This window comes from Haliaeetus leucocephalus, unplaced genomic scaffold (genome assembly GCF_000737465.1).
Source record: "Haliaeetus leucocephalus isolate CR32 unplaced genomic scaffold, Haliaeetus_leucocephalus-4.0 Scaffold170, whole genome shotgun sequence".
In the NCBI taxonomy this organism is placed as follows: domain Eukaryota; kingdom Metazoa; phylum Chordata; class Aves; order Accipitriformes; family Accipitridae; genus Haliaeetus; species Haliaeetus leucocephalus.
The window spans coordinates 961,461-985,312 of record NW_010972606.1 but is presented as its reverse complement, the minus strand read 5'-3'; the positions used below and the strand labels follow the sequence as shown (position 1 = coordinate 985,312).

General features: G+C 39.1%; 1 protein-coding gene across 1 annotated transcript in view; it reads right to left on the bottom strand.

Moving 5' to 3' along the window:
• Positions 1-23,852, bottom strand: part of MPPED1 (metallophosphoesterase domain containing 1) — a 49,683-nt gene that overhangs the window by 13,457 nt on the left and 12,374 nt on the right. The window contains exon 3 of the mRNA XM_010563587.1: positions 14,827-15,052. Within this exon, the coding sequence (XP_010561889.1) occupies positions 14,827-15,052 (226 nt within the window). The remainder of the gene's footprint in view (positions 1-14,826; positions 15,053-23,852) is intronic.

The following is a 23,852-nucleotide window of genomic DNA, read 5'->3' as shown; positions in this document are numbered from 1 at the left end:
TATGACAACCATAGCAAATTTTCCTTTTCTGAAACAGATGTCTCATTTAGTTGAAAATTAGAATGTGAAAAACCCATGGGAAAAATTAATTCAAACTTTAACAGAACACTGACTACAATGTAATCTCTTATAGGTTAACCCCTTAACATCTTTCTGCACTCTTATAGTAACCTTCTCATAAATTCTAATTAAACCAGTTTAACCTCCTAGGAATGACCTTCTTAGCTATCATTAGCGCTTTAGTTGTCTTTGAAAGGGGCATTTCTGTTACAATAATAACAGAAAAAAGTCACAGTAATAAAACAGTGGTCAAACATATTACCGCCTTAATTATTTATTAGTTTTTTCTTTTCTTCAGCTACTACCGGGAAAGAGCTACCACATAGTCCAAGAATTCTTTTGTCATTTAAATGTGGCATAACTTAGTTTTACATGTGATTTACTGTAAGGGGCAGTGATGCACTACACAGATTTGACCTGTAATTTACGTGAAAATTGAAGATTTTCAATTTTCAAACCACTGGTACCCATCTCAGTCTGCTCAGCAGACATACAAAAAGGGGACACAAAAAAGGATACTTGACTGGGGAAAACTATCAATGTGCATGGATTGTTCTATTACAAGCAAGAAGAGAGTGAAATCTGATTTCTCCATTACCGTGATTCAATTTAAACATTTTAACTTTAAAGAATGGATTCCTTCCTCTCTGTACACTTACCAGCTCAAGGGGACCCTCCACCGTACTTGGTCATCGGCTACAAACGAACAGGGCAGGCAGCCAGTGGGCAGTCGAAGAAATATTCCCACCACGGCGCTGCCCATAGTGCTTGCGGGGTGTCAGCTACCCCCAGAACTTCAGGACTACAAGATTTACAGTAGCAGCTGCATCTAGGTTGTCCAGTTGACCAAGACAAATCTTGCCACCAGTAGGCATGCAATTACTCTCTTTGACTTCAAGGGAAAACTGCCTTGCATAGTCCAATACCTGTGGAGAGCTATGGGTGGCAACTTACTGAATAGCCTTTAGTCTATCAAGGGGACTGGTGGGCAGCATCTTGCAAACACCTCGGTAGCAAAAAATACAGAACTAAAACACAACGATCAATGTACCTCCTAATTTCTATAAAGTTTCCTACACAAATCTTTATTGTAGCTGAAAGGCAAGTTCTCTCACTAGAATTCCTCTACTTACAATATGAATTTCAAAGGTTCACAAACATGTGTAACTTGCTCTAGTCTTTCCTCCACAACAGTTGTCATTCTTCTCCTATCAGAAAATAAACAGATACTGGCCAGTGACTGTAAAGAAGCTCAGTGGGAAAAGAATGGACCAAATCAAGTCTTCTCATTCCTGCGCCCCTTCCTGACAATTGCAGAGCTGCATATATTCAATATTTACAAGATTGGACTATGCATGCTGACAGTCATACTGGTAGAAGGAACCAGTCAAGGGCCATGGAGCACCAAAAAGCAGTGGCAATAACAGGCAAAATTCCAACACATGCAGATTCCCAGACCAAGAAATCTCACTGTTGGAGATTTAAGTCTAATTTTTCCTAGTCTTGATTTTATCTTACTATTATAACTAGCTACAGTCCTGCAAACACAGTTATACAGTACTATATACACTGTATACCTTCCTTGTATGCCTGGTGTTCACATCCTTCAGGTGTTTATATTTTTATGCTCCCCATCGCTGTATTAGTTTAATTTACCCAGTCTCTGTAATTGCCTTTTCAGCCTTTCCTTGGTAAGTAACTAACCAATGTACTAAGTATTTCTACTGCTTTTTAGTCAATTTTCTCTCCGAGTAAGGATTCATAAAAGTTCACCTTTTTTGGGGGGGGCGGGGGCGGTATTGGCTGTTTCAACATCTAAAGCAGTTGTGAAGTAACACTCATCTTTCCATCTTTTCTTCCTTGCATTCAAGAGGACTGTCCAAAGCAGGCAGGGATGAAACTAGCTATTAGGCCATTAGTGCTAAGAAGGACTGGCAGGGCACTGTTTGTTTGTAGGCTATGAAATACTGTCCCAACACCTTGGCATCTGAGCCTTTTAACAGCATAACTGAGATTTAAAGAAAAACAGGTTTCAGAAGTTTTGAGGTGACTGAGTATTATGACTAACCTCCATGGGAGAGAGACAAGGGTGGTATGATTTTAGAGAAGAGGTACGAAAGCAGTGTAAAAAAAGAATTAAATTATGCAAAAAAAGAAACTTGGATTCACTCATTCATAATATTGGAACTTGGGCTTTTTTGATGAAAGCTAAGGCCTTATACTTAAAACTAATAAATGCAAATGATGGTTAATTTCATAAGAGATTATCCCCTGGAACACATGGCCACGAAGTACAGCTCAGCAGGTGGAAAGGAGAAAGCAGAAGGGAGGGGAATGTAGGTGCTAAAACACAAGATGGCTTGCACAGTGTTAGTTCGGGAGGCTGTAGTGAGCAGCAAACTGAACTCAGATCCTCTATCAGTCTGCTGGCCACAAGAGACAACATATCTTCCATGGGGAAGTTTGCTGTGTTCTTGGGTTTTTGCCTTACTTGCTTTGCATCCAAGGTTGTCATTCTTGAAACTCTGAATCAAATTGAATTATTGTTTTCACAAAAGGAAAGGAGGGTAAAAATCAGAATAGGGCCCTTTGTCAGTAATTATTTCTTTTGCAATTTGAGTTACACATGAAATCATTCATCTTTTGTTTAGTAAAGGATTTCATACATCTCCGACTAGAAAGAAGAAAGAATGAGCTGTGACTAATAGGAACTGATCATTTCTAAACATTAATCTGTTATAAAACAATGAAAAATAAAATGAAATCTACTTTATCTTCATAACAAGAAAACAGAAGATAACAGGTAAGGAGAAAAATTAATGAAAGACTGAATTTAAAACATGCCAACACCAAATGCAAATAGTTTATTTCATTCTGCTGGGAGGAAAATGATAATATCCCATCTGATATTTTGTAAAAATAATAAAATAAACCCAACAAACAAACATAAAAGCTAATTTGCAATAATTAGCCAAAGATTCAATGCTGAGAGTACAGATGTAGAACTGTACAGACTTTCAGTATGGTCTTACGGATTTAATGCAGGGCTTAAGGTCTTGAGTTCCTGATGTCTCAGTCTGGTACCTCAGTCTCCCTGATTCTCAGCATGTAAAAATACAGGTACAGCCAGGTTATCCAGACTGTACTTCAGATACTGGTAGGTGATAGTCATAGAAAGAAGAAGGAGTAAGAGACAGGAGTTAACAGCCCCTCTGACCACAGTACAGTCACCATCTCATTTTAAAAGTAAAACTTGCCATGAATGGTCCAATCGGTAAGGAAAAATAATTTGAAGCCCATCTATGCATGGCATCTTTACAGTTTTTCACTATCATCAGATGACCAGACAGCTAAAGACAAAAAAATGTTCTTCCACACATCCAGCTAGGCAGTGTTTACTGTAGTCCTCTAAGAGTTTGCAAAAGTTTGCTAACTGAGGAAATGGAATAGCCCCGCAAATGGGGGTGCTATTCTTGGGGGGGGGGGGGTTTATGATGCAGCTCCTGGAAGGCCTCTTCTAGATGAAACATGACTGAAATACATAGGATGTGTAATAGGTGCACTGAGAATCGATAAAAAAGGCCCTCACAGTAGCCACTTCTCAGTTTAGGAACCCACCAGGTTTACATTCTTTTCTCAAAATACCAGGAGTAATTAGGCCATATGGACTAACTGTCTGCCAGTTCTTTTCTGGTTTTCCTTCCTTTTTGTTTTTTTACCTTCTTTTCCTTAGAAAATTCAAAGTCATTTTGAGTTAAACAAGCATGAAGATGCTTCCAAAACTAATAAATTAATACAGCATGTGTGCATATATGTGTAAAGTGTATTATTTTTAACATTATCAATTTAGCAACAGATGAACTTACTTCTTGTTTAAAAAAGCACATACTGATACTTCATATGCCATGTTTCTACCTGAAGTGAACAACATCCAAGCAATCCTAAATTCCAAATTCATGTTTTCCTGCAGTCCTAAATTCACCCCACAGTACAGTGGTGGAAACCAACTGCTACAATATAACTTTTTATACCAAAAAGGTACAGCTTTAACACCTGGATGCTCGTTCAGCTACCTAGGAATTCTGAGATAACCTTAAAAAAAAACCATATACTTATCTGATGTAAATTACATAATTAGAAATATTTGACACACAGGTGCAGCCCTGTGTTGTAATACTGGTTCCAATTCACTTTCTTACTGGGGAAGAAAATCCTCATATTAATTCATATTAAACAACGCTAATTTATTAAATAAAATTACTTTATGAACAACAAATCCAAAGGAAATGTTCTGATGTTAAACAGCTTCACAACAAGTGGTAAATTACTTTTCCCCTTAAAATCTGGTCAGGGAAAAGAGAAAGAACTCAGATAACTCTGTTACAATTAGTTCCTGTGATGGTGACTCAATTTACCGTTCTTCATGCAGAGCACAACGTAAAGTTACAATCTACTTCTTAATGTAGTAATGCATCTACTGTGTAAAAACCTAGGGAAAATGCATACATACAAGCTACTGTGAAGTATGGGAGGCTGATTCTCACCAGGTGTAAATGGCTCAAAAGCCAGTGGAGCTCTGCCAGTTTACTCCAGCTGAGAATCAGCTCCATGTAGATCCGCTCCAAACTAGTTAGCTATTTGTGTTTCTCTTGGAATATCGCCAAAGGGCTCATCACAGTACCCAACTGTGTTTACATCTTTGAAACATCCTGAAATTGCTGCTGTCTGAGACTACAGCCCAGACTACAGATAGAGCTGGTAGTCCTTTTGTTCAAGAAAAAATGGGGAAAAAAGCACCAGAACAACAAAAAAAGCACTTTAAACTTTAAAATCAGCTCTGTCTCATAAAATTAAACTTTCAAGCAAATGTGAAAAATAAAGAGAAAACTGCTGTGGGGGATTGCAATTTCACTCTTGTGGTTTATGAACTGCAGGAAAGTGAAGCCAATTCCCTGTAGTGAGATTACAGGTCTCCTCTTCTATAGGTCTTAAATTAAAAACCAGCTGAATCCAAAGTGAGCTAGTTTACTGGATCAGAAGATTCAATTATTTCTGCTAAGTAACTGAATGTGAACTACTTCCTTTTAATAATATACAACTAATAATTACTGCCCAAGAAAGGACTTTTTTCTACCAAGCTAATTAAACTAAAGGAATGTATTTTTCGACTGCTCTCAAATTTAACTAAAGCTAGAAACATTGCAACAAAACAACTAAATGCAAATCCCCACTAACATACAGAAATATAAAGCCACACAATGTGTTCAGACATTACCAGAAACAGGTCTTGTCCAAAAATGTTATGTGAAAACAACATAACTTCTGGTCTATATTCAGCATACATGCACACATAGGCAGTGTAATGTCCTGCCTACTTGTACAGATATGTACACTGTACACAGTGGAGGAACACAACTGCTAAGAGGATGCAAAGCATCTTTGGCTTCAGGAACTCATTAAGCTCACTCTGCAAGAGGTCACTGTGAAATGTGTTGGAGAATTGATCCGTATCCCTAATACGCAAACACATACAAGTAAGCAGCATGCAAAGGTGTTTGACTTACTGTTTTCCTCCATTGTGACTATTCTAGGATTGAACTGTTCCAGACTCCTCAGCCCTGGGCAATGTTGGGAAGAAATTTTATTTGAGAGAAAACATTCTCTGGAACGTTCATTAACAAGAAAAGAAAAAAGGGATGTTCTAAACTGCTGTGACTTGAAAAAAAATCTTGTGGGAAATGGAAAAATAAAATTTCTCAGGAGCACATAATAACTAGAATTTATCACATTGGTCTGACTTCTTTGATGATATTTATGGGCTACATTAAGTGTAGTTCATTTTACATTTTCATTCACTTACATACCTATTGCAGAGTTTAATTAGTTAATAACGATGTTCTTTAAACATGCTATAGAAAATTCACTTGGCGTCTCTGAGAAATTTTTATTTTGTTCCATACACTTTTTTTTCCAGCAATGTTAATGGTTCTTGCTAATTCATTTCAGTCACTTCATTTGTACAGAAGTGTTCATTAAAAAGACCTCTCCTGAATTCAGTATGATTGCTCACATGAGCAATAGCACCTGTATACCTAGTATCTACTGAATGAGACTCACATTACTGTATTTCCAAGTCATGTAAATAACTGCTTTCCAAGACGTGTTTATCACGTGAAATGCACCACTTTTAGCAAAGTGCCATTAGTAAAAAAAAAAAGAAAAAATGAGGAGAAAAATGATCCAGTGATCTGTTTCTGATGTTAAAACAGCCAGAATGCGCTCTTAAGTCTCACCTTCTGCCACTGGAAAACCTTTCACACTTCAGGAGTTCAGTATCTTACATTTCTCCCCACCACCTTCCCTGAACAGCTGAATTTAATAGATCAAAATCATTTCACAGGAAAAACCATTCTTATGATCTTCCATATGCTGTAAACTAAACTACAGTGTTTTGTGGTTTTAAGTGTTTTTAGAGCAGCACTTTCCAAAATGGAAAATGGTTTCTGATAAGTATGGAAGAGGAAATAAAAATATCACTCCAGCATTCTATTAAAATACAACTAAACCTGTACCTATGTGCCTCAGACTGTTAATTAATATATTTTAACAGGATGATGAATTTTACTTTCTCTCAACACATTGCTATTTCTTACACACCTGTCACATCTTACCTACCTTTTTCTGAATGGCTGAAATAAAACATCTTTAGCATTCTAACCAGAGTAAAGCAGCCAGATCATGTAGGCTTAGACGCCAACCTTCTCCCTAAAATTTCTGAAACTAGAGATGCCTCAATTCTAAATAACGAGTGGAGTCTATTATTCCCATTCATGATTTTAATTTTCTTCAAGAACCATGTCAGTCTACCCAAATTACTCACTTACATTGCCTGCCTCAAAGTCACTAATTTAAAAAGCTCCAAATAGTTTCCAACTTTAAAAATCACAGAATATCTACCATTTTTAAAACATTTCTGAGCAACCAAAACCCAGCACCCTGTAATATGTCCACATCCAGCATTTCCACATCCATCCATACAAGACTGTAGCACTGACAGATCTAGACATGCAAACAAGCCACCTGCTCAAAAATCTACTTAATCTGAGGTTTGCAAGAATTTGAGAGTGGTATTTTATTGCTTTAGAAAACAGTACAAAAGCAATTGCACTTTAGTTATTTGTACCTTTATCTTTTGGCCAAGTGAGGGTGCAGAAAGAACACAGGAGGATCAGCTATTTTACTTGGAAAAACTTCTAGTATGGTTTTGTCCAATAACACAAATTTTTGAGTCCCTATATATTTTAGTCATGTGCAAGGTTCTGAATAGTTTTTTGCAGATTTGAAAGGGGGCATAAGAACTAAGAAGCAGAGTGGTCACTTTGAGGCAGAAGTTATTATTTTCTGTGAATTTTATAGGGAATGAAACCTGCAATGTAACAACTTGCACTGCTGCTGCTGCCGCTGCTCTATCCAGAAGCCACACTCCCAACTTGGGAGGTATATTATATTAAATGAAGTCAATATTTTATTTTAATACAGTTTCATTTTAATTGATGTTCACCTCAATGACTGTAAAGATTTGTACAAGGTCTGGGCAAGTAAACATTAAATGATTCATCACAGGCAAAATGAAAGCGTGTCCCTCTCATGAAATGAATCTATAAATCTTTGCTACATTATTTTACTGATGGAAACCAAGTTCAGTGAGGAATGAAAGAGACTATTATAGCTGTTCTTGAAAAGATGGAGGAGGAAGGCACTGAAACGGAGACCTAGGGTATGGGTGGCCTGGAGTCTGTGTGGAACAAAAATAAGTCTGCCCCATTTTGCCCTTTGCATGGTCTTTGAAACTACCCCAATTACACATAGAAGTTACCAGTCTTTCTATCCAAAGTGCACACGTGCGTGTGTGCGTGTGCACACACACGCAAAGAAGAGAGAGAACATTTGAGAAGGAGTATAGCAAAATCACCTACTTTGTGATGAAAAAGCAAATCAGACAAGAAAATAACAAATCAGATGAGTTACACACCTATAGCTAAGCACTACCGATCACACTGGACTATACAGCTTGAGTGAAGACACTCGGCTGCATACTGGAATAGTACAGATAGCTGTAGTGCACCAAGAAAAGGGCCAACAGGTTGTAGTAAATTTCCAGCCCTCACACCAACGTGGGATGATGATTTGGAGAATAAGCCCCCTGTCAAGGTTGCTTTGGGCTGAGCTGGTGGCTGATACTCACTAATGCAACCTACGGGTTGATGTCTTTTACACTGAAGGAATTCAGCCATCTTCTCTGACACAGCCACAGCTCACTGAATGGCGCTGACCCAGAATGCTAAGCTCAGTAAAAACAATACTTGAACAGAAAAAAACCACTCCCCACATACACAGCCCTAACTTTCTTCACTCAGTTCCCATTATCTGAGCAACAATGTTGTACAAGAGCTGTTGGCCCATGTGTAAACATGCAGCGGCCATATCTATTCAATGTTCCACTGGAGAGAAGCTACAAAAACCCAGGAGTCCAGCCGCAGCGCCTGTCATTTCAGGACAAATGGTCACAAATGTCTTTCTAGGCTGATATCAATCTCTGCTCTCCCATTTTCCCTGACTGGGAAATGAAAGTTTCTGAAGTTCCAGATGGCCTATAACAAAAGAATGAAGGAGGAAATGAGAATACATAGACACTAGAAAAAACTGTAATTCTACAAAAAGAAAAATGAGGTTCTGTTTCATAGGAATAGATCCCTCCAGATAATCAAAGCCAAGAAAAAATCCACTCTCTGGATAATGAGTCTGGAGGCAAACTCTTCCTAAAGGGCTTCTTTAAGCTATCCAGGCCAATATGTCATTTAGAACAATGAAATTGTGTCCTGGTTTCAGCTGGGATAGAGTTAACTGTCTTCCTAGCAGCTGGTACAGTGCTATGTTTTGAGTTCAGTATGCGAAGAATGTTGGTAACACTGATGTTCTCAGTTGTTGCTCAGTAGTGTTTAGTCTAAAGTCAAGGATTTTTCAGCTTCTCATGCCCAGCCAGCGAGAAAGCTGGAGGGGCACAAGAAGTTGGCACAGGACACAGCCAGGGCACCTGACCCAAACTATTCCATACCATGCGACGTCCCATCTAGTATAGGAACTGGGAAGTGGGGGCAGGGAATCGCCACTCGGGGACTGGCTGGGTGTCAGTCGGCGGGTGGTGAGCAATTGCCCTGCGCATCATTTGTACAGCCTCATCCTTTTATTATTGCTGTTGTCATTTTATTAGTGTTATCATTATCATTATTATTTTCTTCTTTTTTGTTCTATTAAACCGTTCTTATCTCAACCCACGAGTTTTACTTCTTTTTCCCAATTTTCTCCCCCATCCCACTGGGTGGGGGGGAGTGAGTGAGCGGCTGCGTGGTGCTTAGTTGCTGGCTGGGGTTAAACCACAACAAATTGTCATATGTTTGGCAAGTGGGCTTTGATTGTCCCTTCCTTTCCCACATTGTGAAAAATGAAAAAAAGCACTGAAAGAGATAAAATGCTCTCGTGCCACCTTGTATGCCTGTTTGAAAGCAGGAGGACCAAAGTTTCTCCTGCAGTTGTGTATAGCTGCTTAGAAGCATTATGGAAATTCAGTGGCTAGGAAGACGTTTTCCTTCTGCCACTTGTATTTCTTTTGCTATGTCAAGTAAAATGTGTACTCTTAACCTGCCGTTAATGCACAATACCCACCTCTTAATAGAAAATGCCACTGAATTCCTGCCATTTTCCACAAGATCAGAGCATACACACAGAATACCTGTTCTTCTGCAGATGCACATCTTTTCTATGAATTTGAGGCGGGGTGCAATATTAGACTTTGGGGGAACAGCCAGTATAACCTTTGCCAGACACAAACAGCTTCTGATTATTGATTAGGCGTCAATTCATTAGTCTTCAGGTCATATCAGTAGTTATTGCATGCAACAGGAGAACAGAGAGCCTAGTTATTTACTCATCCAGTTGTAAAAAACTCAATGGAAAAAACACGTAGTAGGGCAGAGTCCATTATTGGAACTTTGTGCAGCAGAGAAGCAGATGTAGCAACACTCAGGACCACAAATGCAAGTATGAATGAACCTCAGAGAGGTGTTCTCATGTTGAGACAAAAATGTACGTGCACATCTATAGACATTTATTTTTACATGGCAATTCTGAATAATGACTATAAAAGGAATAATATATAGTTGACTCATTCAGCAAGCACAGCAGATCTTGTGCACTGAATGCATCAGGGGGTTTTGCGCAAACAGTTTGTAATTGTGCAATTAAAATCTTCAGCAGTGCAGAAGCACACGTGGGTTGTATAGCCTACCTTCATTCCAGCTGTAGCTAACACTAAAACCCTGACCCGCAAAATAGTAACACATTGTGGGGTAATGAACTATAATAGAACGCTGAAAATCTATAACTGAAATACTCACTAATCATTTATTAATATGGTTCCATGAATGACATTGTCATAGAGATAATACCCAGTCTGATGACGCAGAAAACACCTTCTGCTTCAAATCCAAATTCAAATTTCCACTATTATCTCGGCTTCCTGACTTCCAAACTACCTGTTGGGACCATCTACTGCTTGTAGGTAGTTTGATATCAACAGCAAAGCTCCCTCTTGTAAGGACTTTGTTGATACCTGTTCATTTCAGGTATCAACACTGACACCTAGCTCTAGCTCCATAGTGGGATTGACAGAATCACAGAAACATTGCTCAAAAGAGACCTTTGAGATCTTTAGTCCAACCTACCACTCCCTACCACTCACCACCACTAGATCTGGTCAGCCACGACTATCTAGCCAAGTCTTCAAAACACCTAGGGTTGGTTTCTCTGCAACCTCTCTGGTGTTTCTGCTTGCGCTATTTTCACTTCTGTGTTATGATTTTGTATGTTACTAAAAAATAAATTAAACCCCTCTGGAAAATGGCTTCATCTTTGGGAAGGCTGAGCAGTCAAAAGTACATTATATAGAATTATTACATAGAATTATTTGGGTTATTCTATCTGCCAGTTTGACTTTTCTCATAGCAGTCCAGAATAAATTAGGGTGTTTAAAAGTACTTTCCAACCAGAAGCTTTCCAATTTATAATAAATGCTACTGAGGAACCAAAGTCTTTGTTTTACATTCACAGCGACTATGGTTATTCTCTACACAAGATCGCTTCCAGGTCTGCGAATATGTTCTGGCCATGTCCTGTGTTTTGCTGGGATGAAACCAGAGTGCATCTTCCTGTGCCTAGCTTTTTATGAAAAAAATCATGGTGTCCCGGCTTTATATGGGAGAAAACCCCAACGGTTCCCAGCATCTGGGCTACACTAGAAGGAAGCATGTTGCACTCTTACTGATGCCCTGCTCATCCAGATCTGGCAACCAATACTGTACAGGGCACTGTCAAAAGCATCAGCTGCCTAGGCCAGAGATAGCCACCCTTAAAATTCAAGGTTGCTTTTGACACATTTAACATCTTGGATTTCCCAAGTTTCTCATGAAGCATCTAATGTTTTTACACCCCTCTCCCTCATCATCTATACTGATAATCCACAGTCCAAAATACCAGTGTTGCAAATACTAATTCCTAAATAGCAGCTTTTGTGCTTTGCAGCTTGTATTTCAAAATGGCTGCTCCCTGCTTGATGATAATACTAGCGTAATTAACATTTAAGGCAGTTAAATTTTCGTTAGTGAATAGAGGCTCAGTCTGGCACTTGAAATCTTGCCCTTGGAGCCCAGCAGAGTTAGAGCATTGGTTTCTGAGACAAAACAGTGTCCCATTTTTTCTCTGCAATTAAAAATAACCACTGAGTTTTAGATAATAATAGAGGTCAAAATACCCAAGAGCTATTGAAAATATTTAACCACACACAAATGGTACATATTTAAAAGGCCTTAGAGACTGGCATGTTACACAAACCAGTCAAGCAACTAAAACATCTTAAGCAGAAGTACAATGAATTGTGTACAGGTCATACATAAAAATGCAGATGGCTACAGGTAAACACACCAAGTTAATGCTGGTTGGCATTCACTCAGACCTTACTCCAGCGTTCTTGAAGTACTTTGCAACTATAGATTAACCTGTTTTATAAAGGAGGGATATCTCTAGCTTGTACTTATTTTTACAAAGGGTGAAGTAAGACAAAAGGTCAGGGCTGTAACCAGAAACGGAAAGGCAGGATCTGGGGCCCCAGCCTATTAATTTCTAGATAGCTCACCTTATTAAATAGAGTCACATATGGACAACAAACATAAACTGTAATTGGGAGTTCTCCAATTAAACAAATCCATTCAAAAAGCTAGATGCATATTTTCAAGGCTAGAAAAGAAAATTGTTTTAGGATACTAAACAAGCAACTGCATGAAATGTAGCTTTTTTATTGAGTTCTGAGATCTTAAAGAACTCTAAGTCTTGACTAGGTTCAAAAGCATTTTCTAAAGGACTGGCTTCGTGACGCAAGGGCAAAAAAAAGATTCACCATGGAAAGTTCACCAAAGTTCTGTAGGTTTTTAGAGATTACATTACTATGATGTAGAAAGAAATGGAGATTGATTTCCCAGAGAGGCTATGACTAACCTCTCTTTTCAGGGTGAATGAAGTATAGAAGCAAAAAGAAATGCTAAAGAACAGTAGTCATCAGTAGGCACGGATTTGTACTACAGCCTTCAATCTAGCAGGCAGCTAGTTTAACCCACACAAAATAGCTGTTCCTCTTCCTAAGTTTTCTGACTGGTGGGCTGGCTGATGAGACTTTATTACTTCTGCATCTGCTGTTCTGATAGACTAATGAAGAACAACTTATTATTGCTATTATTGTTGTTGCTGTTTCCACTGGACATGACATCAACTAGCATGGACACTTCATTCAGCACTGCATAGTAACAAGCAAAAAAACCAGTTTAGCTGGAAGACTTGCATCAAGACTCTCTCCCATATGGAGTTAAGCAAAGATCTTCAAAGGACCTTACAACACCCATCTTCCAGGACCATGAGGGGTGGGAGATGAGTTAGCAACACTGTGAAATATGTAGTGTGGAAATTTAGATATAATCTGAAGGTGCATAAATGATAGAAAGCAATCTTTTTTCATGAAGAATAGGTCATGCCAGATAGCTTAGACAACTTGTGCAAAATGACAGGATTAGTGCACAAAGGGAATGCAGCAGTTCTGATTTTACAGAAACATTATTTATGGGTTAGTGGGTAGACGAAAGTTTTCTGAACAGATTTTTACAGATCTAACCATACCCAGAAAGTTCAAATGGTTTCCTTTAGCCTCTACTTAGTGCTACTTTATAGGTAGTGTTTTGCTTTAATTTAATTTATCTAGACTTTAATAAGACTTTTGGTACTTTACTGCCTGGAAAATTATTACTGACACTGGAAATATGGTGCCTGGTTATGAATATTGCAATGAAGATATGAAGTTGCCAGACATATTGTAAACAGAGCATAATTACAGTATTTACAGTTGAACATCAAAATGGGAAGAGATGCCAAGTGGCATTTCTCAGAAGTTAATATTGGGACTGATACTATCTAATATCTTCCTTAATAATTTGGGAAATGAAATAAATTGTACATTGATTGAATACACAGTAGACACAAGAGGAAGATGAACTACAACACAGCAGGTGGGTAGGTTATAAAAAACCCAGAAAGAGCTGGAGATTTAAGACGGAGAGAGAGAAGGGTGCATTTAGAAGAGAAGCTATTTAATGTAGACAAATGTAGAATAATAAGCTCAGAGAAAATTAACACCCATCTCAAGTAACCAAATGGGAAAATGCCAATTTTCATTAAAAAAAAATCCAAGAGACTTCACAGTTTATTCACACTGAAAATTCACATTGGGGTATATGCATCAGGTTTGACAACTTGTTTGCTACATTCCAGCCTGATGTGATTTTAAAGGGAAGAAAAACAGATTCCCTTAAAAACCTGCCTTTTAAAATAAATTTTTACTTATTTTAAATATATACCGAATGCTCATAAAAGACCCAATTTACAGTCCTGTTAGTGGAAATAACATAGTACTAATGTAACATAAGAGACACAGAAGCAGCCCACAAGAGGTCCAAGATGGAAGTCAGGAAGCCAAAGCCCATCCGTCTCCAATACTGTCAAGGAGTTCTAAGTGTTCACTCTATGCAGCAGAGCAAAATCCATTAAATACTAGGTTACCACTGATTTGTTGACTTTAGTTTAGAAGCTCAACTATACCTTGTGGAAAGCTATTACTGTATAAAAGAAAGTAAGATTCTGAGGGATATTAAAAAAAAAAAAAAGCCTCAACAAATACTGAAACAAGCTTGCTGCATTAAATGACTACTGTATATGCTAAGGAACCTTAAATATTATCTGTAGGATGGAAATTGTCAAAAGAATGTACCCTTGCAATAAAATTAACCTGTAATTATATAAATTCACTAAGAATAGAAAACATTTTATGACACAAGAACCCCCTACATGGACTATGTTAGAGAACTGCTCCTGGCTGAGAATTTAAAGGCACACTATCTTTTTCCCATCATTATTTGGTTAACAATACTTACAATACAAGTACATTATTTTGTCACAGGACTGATTCATTACAAGAATATATAAAAACTTTATCAAACTGAGTATTACTTTTCTTCCTAACACAGCAATCCAGATATAGCTGATGCATATGAAATGGCTGATGTGATAGCAATCAACAGTATTTTTTTAATGTATGCTTAAAAACCTGCTTACCAAGGGGAGCCATATATTCTGAATCCCCTCACCGTCACTTCAGAGTCTTGAAGATAGATGCAGTTTGTTAGAAGAGACTGTACATTTTCATAGCTCTCTGGCTTCAGCTTAGAAACAGAGGGGAAATAGTAAAAGTCCTGCTTGATTAAGTCAGCCATGAATTCCTGGTCAAAGGTCAATTCATGATTTCCTGCTATCACAATCTTGTATTCATAGGGCAGGCTACCTAAAACAGTGAAAAACAAACAAATTACTTGTTTTATGGAAATTCTGACAAACGAAAACAGACAGACTCACAAACTATTATCGATTCCTATAATATGCTCACATATTTGAAACAATCGAGCATATCCCTACTATGTGTTACTGTAATTCCCGGTGATTTCAGGTAAATGACATTACTGTCTTTTTCAGGGCACACTATGATTTAGCATGCTTAGCATTAATGTGTTGAAACTACTTTCAACTCATCAACCTTAAAAACCAGCCTGCAGACTCCTGCTCTACTATTTACTGCTACTTAATTGCCATTTGTGCTGCAAGTATCACTTACTGTGACAGTGATGATAACTCTTTGACAGAAATTAGGGTTCAAAGAAGATCGTCCACAATGCTTCATAAAATAATGTCACCTCTCCTCTCCCAGACCTGTAGTCTTTATCAGTTTGTACTGAGGAGGTCTTACAGACTCAGAACTTGGGTCAGCCAGAGGGGTCTGCTGCCCTCTTCGCCCTGACATTAAGATCAAACCTTCAAGCAAGACAGGGATTGGGTTTAGCTGTCAAAACTCCACATTCCACACGAGAAGTCTCGCGGTTTGCCTCTATCCCATTTTTTTTCCTGCTCCATTTTCTCAGTGACTTCCTTAGATCCGTGGACTATAATTTAAAGTGACTCACGTTCAAGAATATTTTACAACCCGTATTTAGTGAAAAACTTTACAACAACCTCCTGCTGAAGGCAAGAATATATATGCCCACACACGTGGGTTCTTCCAGAGAGCAGCATTGCAACAGAAACTTTCCACCTGACTCTACATTTGGTTATCAACTGGATTCTGCCCTGGAGAGCAGGCATCACCTGTCTCAAAAAGCTCAACTTCTAAGTATATCTGAGAGGAAACAAAGACAGAAACTGTGTAAAGCTGCATTCAATAGCTTTGCTTCTGCACTATTAATTTGCATCAGAACGAGGACAGTTGGAACAGATTGGGAGCAGAAAGAAATATTTTACTGAAAATGAGACCCACCCTGCATAGCAGCAATTGTGTCTTTTTTTTATTTTAAAAATGTGTTGTTGATAACATAGAAACCTTAAGTGATGACCCCAAGCCTAACCTAGAGGTAGGATATTTAGAGAATGTAAAACACCAGCCAATGTGCAGTGGCAAAAGTTGGCATGAGTAGGACTTAAAAATAAAATGCAACAGCATGATTCAGGGTTACAGAAACAGAAGACAGAGAACAGTGCTAGCCCAGAGGAGATGCCACATGGCTGAACTCATTATTTGCCAAATGAAAAGATCTGGGTAACTCTGAAATATGTTTCAGGCACTTGTAACACCTGTATTAGGAAAATCGATTGTACAGGTTTCAGTCTTTCCTGTGGACCCAAGACATACATGCCTTTAGAATATTTATTAACAGAAACTCTTTTCAGATATTTATAATTACACGTTGAATGCTGGAGATTCAATTATTTACCTGAAAGACTAGCTGAGATGCAAATTTTGCCATTTTGGCTTCTGAAATGCTTAGCATTTTGCAGATGTGTACTCCATCTCTGCAAGTTTTCTGGGTGTGTGCACACATACACACACACAAGTTAAAATGTTACTTACAGGCCACAGTCTGTATGGGCATCTACAGGCCTTAAAGCATTCTTGGGAAACAGGAAAATAAAGAAATCCTGTATGCTGCAATATTGTTAACAATTCCATTTCTATTCTGTTTTGTAAATCTTTTCCAGCTCATCTGATCCATCCATCTAGCAGCCAAGAACCTGTATGAGCTGGTTATAGTTGTTGCTTCCACTAATGCATTTATGTCATGTTGCTGTCTGTGGGTGTTACTTAGGCAAATTAGCAAATTACTCTAAATGTACAGTTACATTTATTATAGTGGCGGCCAGAAGCGCTGCTTTAGTTACAGGTCTGTCAGCTTTTCAATTAACAACTGTGTTTTTGATGAGTTTGCAGCTCAGGTTTTTTCTTCTTTCATTCCATACCAGGCAGCAACTTGCTAAACCTATTTCCCTCTCTTTGTCTCCACAAGCCCTCTTTACCCTTTAAATCTTAATTTTTTGTCTAAAACGGGGCTATTTTTTGTTACTTGCACATAAATTTAACAATATTTTGTTTAAACTTTGCTCCTCAGAAGACTTTAGAACATGCTTCACTTTTCACTCCAAGTGCTCTCAAAGTGCAAAGTCAACCTTAGGCAGAAATCTTTGAACCCTTGTTCTTGGCTGGTCACTATTGTCATGAACTATAGGACGCCAGTTGAGCGGCTGCAGATGAAGACCCTCAGCTATCAGACCACAATATCGATTACATATTTCCCATCTTCCCTGCTTCCAGTGTGATCCATACTTACCTCACTCTAGCCCACATGCAGAAATCAACACCGAATGCTAAACATCTCTTTGCACTAAAGCATGGTCCTCCTACCACTGACCTCAGAGGGACCAACACCACCTTACTGGGGCAGGACCACAGTCCAACATGGTGTGTCAGCACAATCCTGAGAAATGGTGAATGTTTCAAATGCTTTTTATAGCATGAAGAGCCACCAAACACTAGCAATATCTGATCAATACTTACCTGAAAACCACCTTAAAGCAGCAACTCTTTCCTACTTCTGACCTACAACTTCTTACTTTTCCTTTTTATATGTTATTACTTAAACTGTTCTGTAATTTCTTATTTCATTATGACCTTCCAACATGGTTTTCCATCTCTAGGCACAGACTACTGCACAATTTGTAGCCTTGGCTTGGTCCTTGGCTAGGACCAAGACCTCCCCAAGAACACTAGCTGCTGTATGGCTCTGTTTCTACATCTGTCCATAGCTGTAGAACAACCACTTTTCCATCTATTATTTTTTGTGCCAGCAGCTCTTCATCAGAGATAATTTGAACACTTCCAGGTTGACCAGTTTATTCCCACACCTGCTAGTGGGAGCTACTGACAAGCTGGGTAGAAAAGACACCAGGCACATTTCCTGTCCCTCGTTAAACAAACTGAGCTGAGAATGTTGAATTCCCACTCGTGCAGGTTTTCATGGCTTCTGTAACAATTGCATTTGGCTAAGAAAGATTCCTACCAAAGACAGCAGTGGCTACAACATACCTATGCAGTGGGTTCCTTTTGTCTTCCATTTACAAACTCCATGAAAACAAGCCTTAGTAAAGGCAGTGGCTAACATTTTCATTTGCTAAGCTCTTTTCCCTTTTATCTTCTTCTTCTTTTCCAAAATAGCCATATGCTAAACATTAAGTTCCATGACTGCTCATCTGTGTGGGCACCAATGGTACTACTAGAGCAACCTTGAGCATATCATGAGTGACTGACGGCCCTGAAATAACAGCAATGGGGATGTGACCGTGGTGGTACCTCCTCAATCCCTCCAGTGAGAGGGCTCACTGCTCAGGTGGGAGTGGATGCACCCCACAGCCAACACAATGCTGAGTGGCTAGAGCTGCAAGCAGGCCTGTAGCTTCTCTGACCACAGGACCCTTTCTGAAGAACAAGGATTGCTGCGCAGGGATGGCATTCCCCTGGCAAACTGGGGCAAGAGTGTCTTTGCCAACAGGTTCGCTAATACCATGGGAAGAGTTTTCAGTTAGGTGTGCTGGGGAAGGGCTGCCACGCTGTGAAGAGAAGTGAAGGCATGCAGGCAGTGAGGGAGCACCTGGGGGACAACAGGATGGCAAAGGCTCTTGCGCTACCCTTGTAAAAGCAGCCTCACCGCGGCTCCTCTCAGGCACAGCATTGGGTACAACCAGGAGGGAGAAGTCCATGCACAGTGGAGAGCTGTGACATCTCTGAGATTATGTAGACGGTGGGATAGGTCACCTGACTGGAGTGCCGCAATGGATGGACACAGGTCTATCACCTTTGAAAAGGATTGGAGAAGTTCCCAATGGCTGGGAAAAGGTACATGTCCCACCCATCCTCAAGAAAGGCAAGAAGGGTAATCTGGGGAACTATATGCCATCAAGCCTCACATTAGGCCTCTGAAAATTAGGAAACAAATCTCCCACAAAGTAATTTTCCAAGCACATGAAGGTCAGGAAAGTGATTTGGAACAGCCATCATTGATTTAACATGGGTAAATCATACCTGACTAATGCAGTTGCCTTCTATGAGGAGATGACTGGCTCTGTGGATAAGGGAGAGCACTGGATGTTGTTCACCTCGATTTTAGCCTTTGACACAATCTCCCATAGCATCCTTATAGCCAAATCGGTGAGATATGGATGGATGATAAGGTGGGTCAAATATTGCCTGGAATACTGGTCTCAAAGGGCTAGAATCAGTGGTACAAAGTCCATCCAGCAGTCAGCCACTAGAAGTATCCCTCAGCTAGTGACGCTGGGGCCAATACTGCTTCCCATCTTTACTAACAGCCTGGATGAGCTGAGGGAGTGCACTTCCAGCAAGTTTCCAGACAACACCAAACCAGGGGTGGCGATCTGATGACCCACTCTGGAGGGCATGTCTGCTATTCAGAGGAACCTCCGAAGGCTGGAAAAATGGGCTGAGAGGAACCTCATAAACTTCATCAAAAGCAAATGTAAACTCCTGCACCTAGGATAGAGAGTAACTTCATTCAGCAAGACTCACCAGTGTGTCTTTGTGGCAAAGACAGCCAACCACATACTGGCCTGTATTAGTAACAGTGAAACCAGCTGAACAAGGGGAGTGATCTTTCTCCTCTGTCTAGCACTTGTGAGACCACATCTGGAGTGCCGTGTCCAGTTCTGGGTTCCTCAGTAAAAGAAAAAGACTAACAAACTGAACCAAGTTCAGCAGAGGGCCACCAAGATGGTTGGGGAATGTGGCATACAGGGAGAGGCTGAGATCTGAGTCTGTTCAGCCTACTGCTGTCTGCAACTACCTGATCTCAGGATAAGAGCAGGTAGAGCTAGGTTCTTCGCAGAGGTGCACACAGATAGGACACGGGGCCACAGACACAAGTGGGACCATGGTATAAGGAAACAATTTTACCATGAGGATGGTCAAAAAGTGGAATAGGTGCCCAGAGCAGCTGTGAAATCTCCACCCTTGGAGATATTCAAGATTCAACTGGACAAGGTTCTGAGCAGCCTGCTCTAACTAGACCTGCTTTGAACCGGAGGTTGGACTCAATGGCCTCCAGAGGTCCCCTCCATCCTGTGCGATTCTAGGTTTCTGTAAGTCTACACTGGAAAACGAACAAGAATTTTAAAGAGCCTGCAATGCTGAAAGAAATTAAAAACTCATTTTGTGTTGTGATTCTAATGGAACAAATCTATGGTAGATAAGCAATTTAACAGGACTAAAGATTATGTTCCATTAACTTTGGTGTAAGTTTCTTGTACTATCCATTTAGCAGATGAGTAGGACTAAACACCCAACTGATAGCCAATTAACATTTGATGCTAGCATATGGCTTTGCTGGTGGGCAGGTAGCAACTTGGTATTAATACAGAAGCTCTATGTATCCAAAGATATTAAAGAAAATTTATGGCTGTCACAGGAATTCTGCACACACATCCAGGACAAAATTCATTCCCCAGTAAAATTAAGGCAGCAAGCATGTAAGAAATAGATCTGCCCTTCAGGAGTGCCAAGAAACACATGCAAGAACATATGTTATGGGAGTCAAAGATGTATTTTCAAACCAAAAAAAAAGGAAAAGTTATGAATTTGGGGGAAAGCTACATTTTTTTTCTGATCTCATATTTTGACTAGCCAAAACAAGGCAAGTGTTTTTGCCCAAAGACCAGGGATCCCCCTGTTCTTGGCACCTGAGAAGCTTCCGCTAAAATATCCCTATAACCTGGAGACAAACTACAACTAGAATCGGTTGGAAAAAACTTACCTGAACAGTCTTCTGTATTAAAATTATTAAAATACCACTTGGATGGAATGGGATATATTTGGAAATTCATGTAGTGATTCTGACATTACCAAGGAAACAAAACGAAGCAAAATGTCAGTTTAAAATATTTTGGGGTGAATAAAAATTTCATTTCTAAGCAAAACTTCACATTTTTTTCTAAAATAAGGGGGGGGGGGGCCTCCCATAATGTCTAACTTGCAAGAAATTAAAATTATTTTCCTCCATAATCAACCTCTAGCCACTTCATCCTATTTAGATTTGGAATTAACAGAAATATCTACACATCAAAATTCTGTCAGAAACACACTGGCTCCAATTCTGCCCCGGGCTTCAGGGCTTTCTCTTTCAGGCCACATCCAACTTTTGCCTTCTGCCAATTTGGAATGGAGCTCCATCCACTCTTTCAGCCTCTATCTTAACATGGGATGAGAGATTTTTCCTTTCCTTTTCTTTCTTCTCTGCTACATGGTTCTTCATCTTTCTCCTTTCTGTTTTGTAATCTCCCCCTGTATGCAGAAAAATGCTGGAGACACATTATCTTGCACTTAATTTAGCAGTTTTAGCAAGGTTATCTTTTTCTCACAGAAACAAAACTTGTAGAAGTACGATGCTTTACACTTCTGTATGCTTGTCTCTCCATATCCCTCTGAAAATGCCCAACAGATTCAAAAGTCATTTACTATATTCAGCAGAGGAGTAAAGGCCTCAAAGATAATTATGTTCCCTTCAGTTTCCTGAAAGTGTCTGAGAAGACTAATGCCCAGTCTGAAGGAGAGGCTTCAAAGGAATGAGACACATTAGGTGTCTCCCAAGAACCCACAGAAAGTCTATGAGACAAAATCCAAGAAGTCAGGCAACAGTGGTTCTGCTCCCAGAACAACTCATCACACAAAAAATTCTGCCCTAAATCTCCTAAATCAAACGTAATTTATTATTCTTTGAGATTATTTTACTATCAAAAAGCCTGGGGTATCATGTTTAGCTTATATATAGCCAGATGCTATTATCGTCTTACTAACTTCTTAACTAGATACATGGAGTTTTTGCCAGTTGTGGCAAACCCTCCTCAGAAAGTTTCTTAGCCTTTGTTTGCTTAGTATAAGAATCTGATCGTAGTTCTGGTAATATAACGTGTATAAGAGTATATATATTGTTTAGCTAGTAACATCTTTGTTTATTCCTTTCATTACTGTAGATTACTAATTAAGAGAATCAAGTGACTATCTAATTTTTTGCATGTTTATGCACCAATTACAAAATTATTACAGCAATTCTTAACTTCTAAACTACAGTAGGTCCTTTTTATGGTGAACATAATTTTTACAAAATAACTTGAAATGCTGGGGAACCATTACTTGAACTACAAAACTGCATAATGCAAAGCACTGAACAATGTGCCTTTGTTTGCTATTTCTCTGCATCTGAGTTTGTTCTAAGTAGAATTCTGTGTGCTTAAAGGTTCACCCTGTTCTATCAGCAGGTCGTCTTCTCCGTAAATTAGATCAACACTGCAAATAATTCAAAAGCAAATGCATGATGTTTATACTCCAGGCTCCTCTTGTACTAAGAGGTTAGGCATCTTTATCAACCAGTGACCTCCTTTGCAGCTTACAATTGTTATCAACTTGCAACTTCACGAAGATAAATGCAAACTTATACAAGCAGATGTGCTTTGCTTCTCTCCTGGTATTGTACTAAGCAGAATTTTTAGTATTCATTAAAAGCAGCGACAATCATATAAGTGCCCACTTAATGCTTTTTTCCCTCTCATTTCAACCTTTTAGAATACAGCAGTGAGTGATATAGTAAAAAGACTGCATAACTGTCTCAGATTGCTTTTTTAGCATCTCTTTGACAGTTCTGTGTTTAAACACTGGGGCTGATGTCTGGGAAATTCACATTAACATACTTTTTGTATGGTGTGTAATCTGGAATAACATTGTAAATGAACACTCCCTCCTAAGTCATCTGTAACCTGCTAGCTCTAGACATTCTTGCGTTGTAAAAGCCAGTAATTATATCAAACACTAAAACAGCAAACATATACTATACTGCTCACATTTGCAAAACAGGATTTCTTAAAATAAATAGATAAAGGCAAACCAAACTAAAAAATATCTGATAATAGTCCAACTTGGGCTCTTTGATATACTGTTTTATACGCACCCGCACACATGTATAATAATTGGCCCAAATTACTTCTAAAGGAAAAGTGGCTTCCTCTTACCCTGGGTTTATTTAATTACCCTGTAATTACACAGAACCAACCCAGTGCATGCTGCAAACTAGGACATTAGAGTAGCTGTAGTGACTCAAACCAAAAGATTATGTAGCTCTGTACCTCCTGTCCACTAGTGGTCAGTAACAGACACCCAGAAAATTGTACAGCTGCAAGGTCTGCCTAGGCTGAACCTTCCTTTGGTATGTCCCCTTAGATCGTGGCAATTAATGGTTTGAAAGTCCCCAACTACATAAGCCACAGAGTCCATTTTCATAAATATTTTTTCCTTTTTGCTTTCTGGAATAGTTGTAGTCTTAAATAATATACCTTTCTGAGGAGATAAATTTCTACAACAGCTTTTCCGTCCTTCAGAATATACTAGTTTTGGTTTACAACATGTATCTGGGAACAATGAAAGCAAAGGAGATAGAGAACTGTGTTAAAAAGTAACAATTAAAAAATACTTTAGACTTCCTACATGGATCTCTCTGCACACTGATACAGATTCCTATTCAGGTCTTCAGATTCCACAAAGGTGCTTTCAGCATCTCCCACTTGTCACCTTCTGGAAGGGAAGACTACAAAGAGCTGTGTGTCATGTCACCGTACGAGGTGCACAGCACTAATAACAATGTTTAATGTTTGTGTATAGTGCTTTGCAATAGCTGTTCAAAGTGCTGTACTGAGAATAATTAATC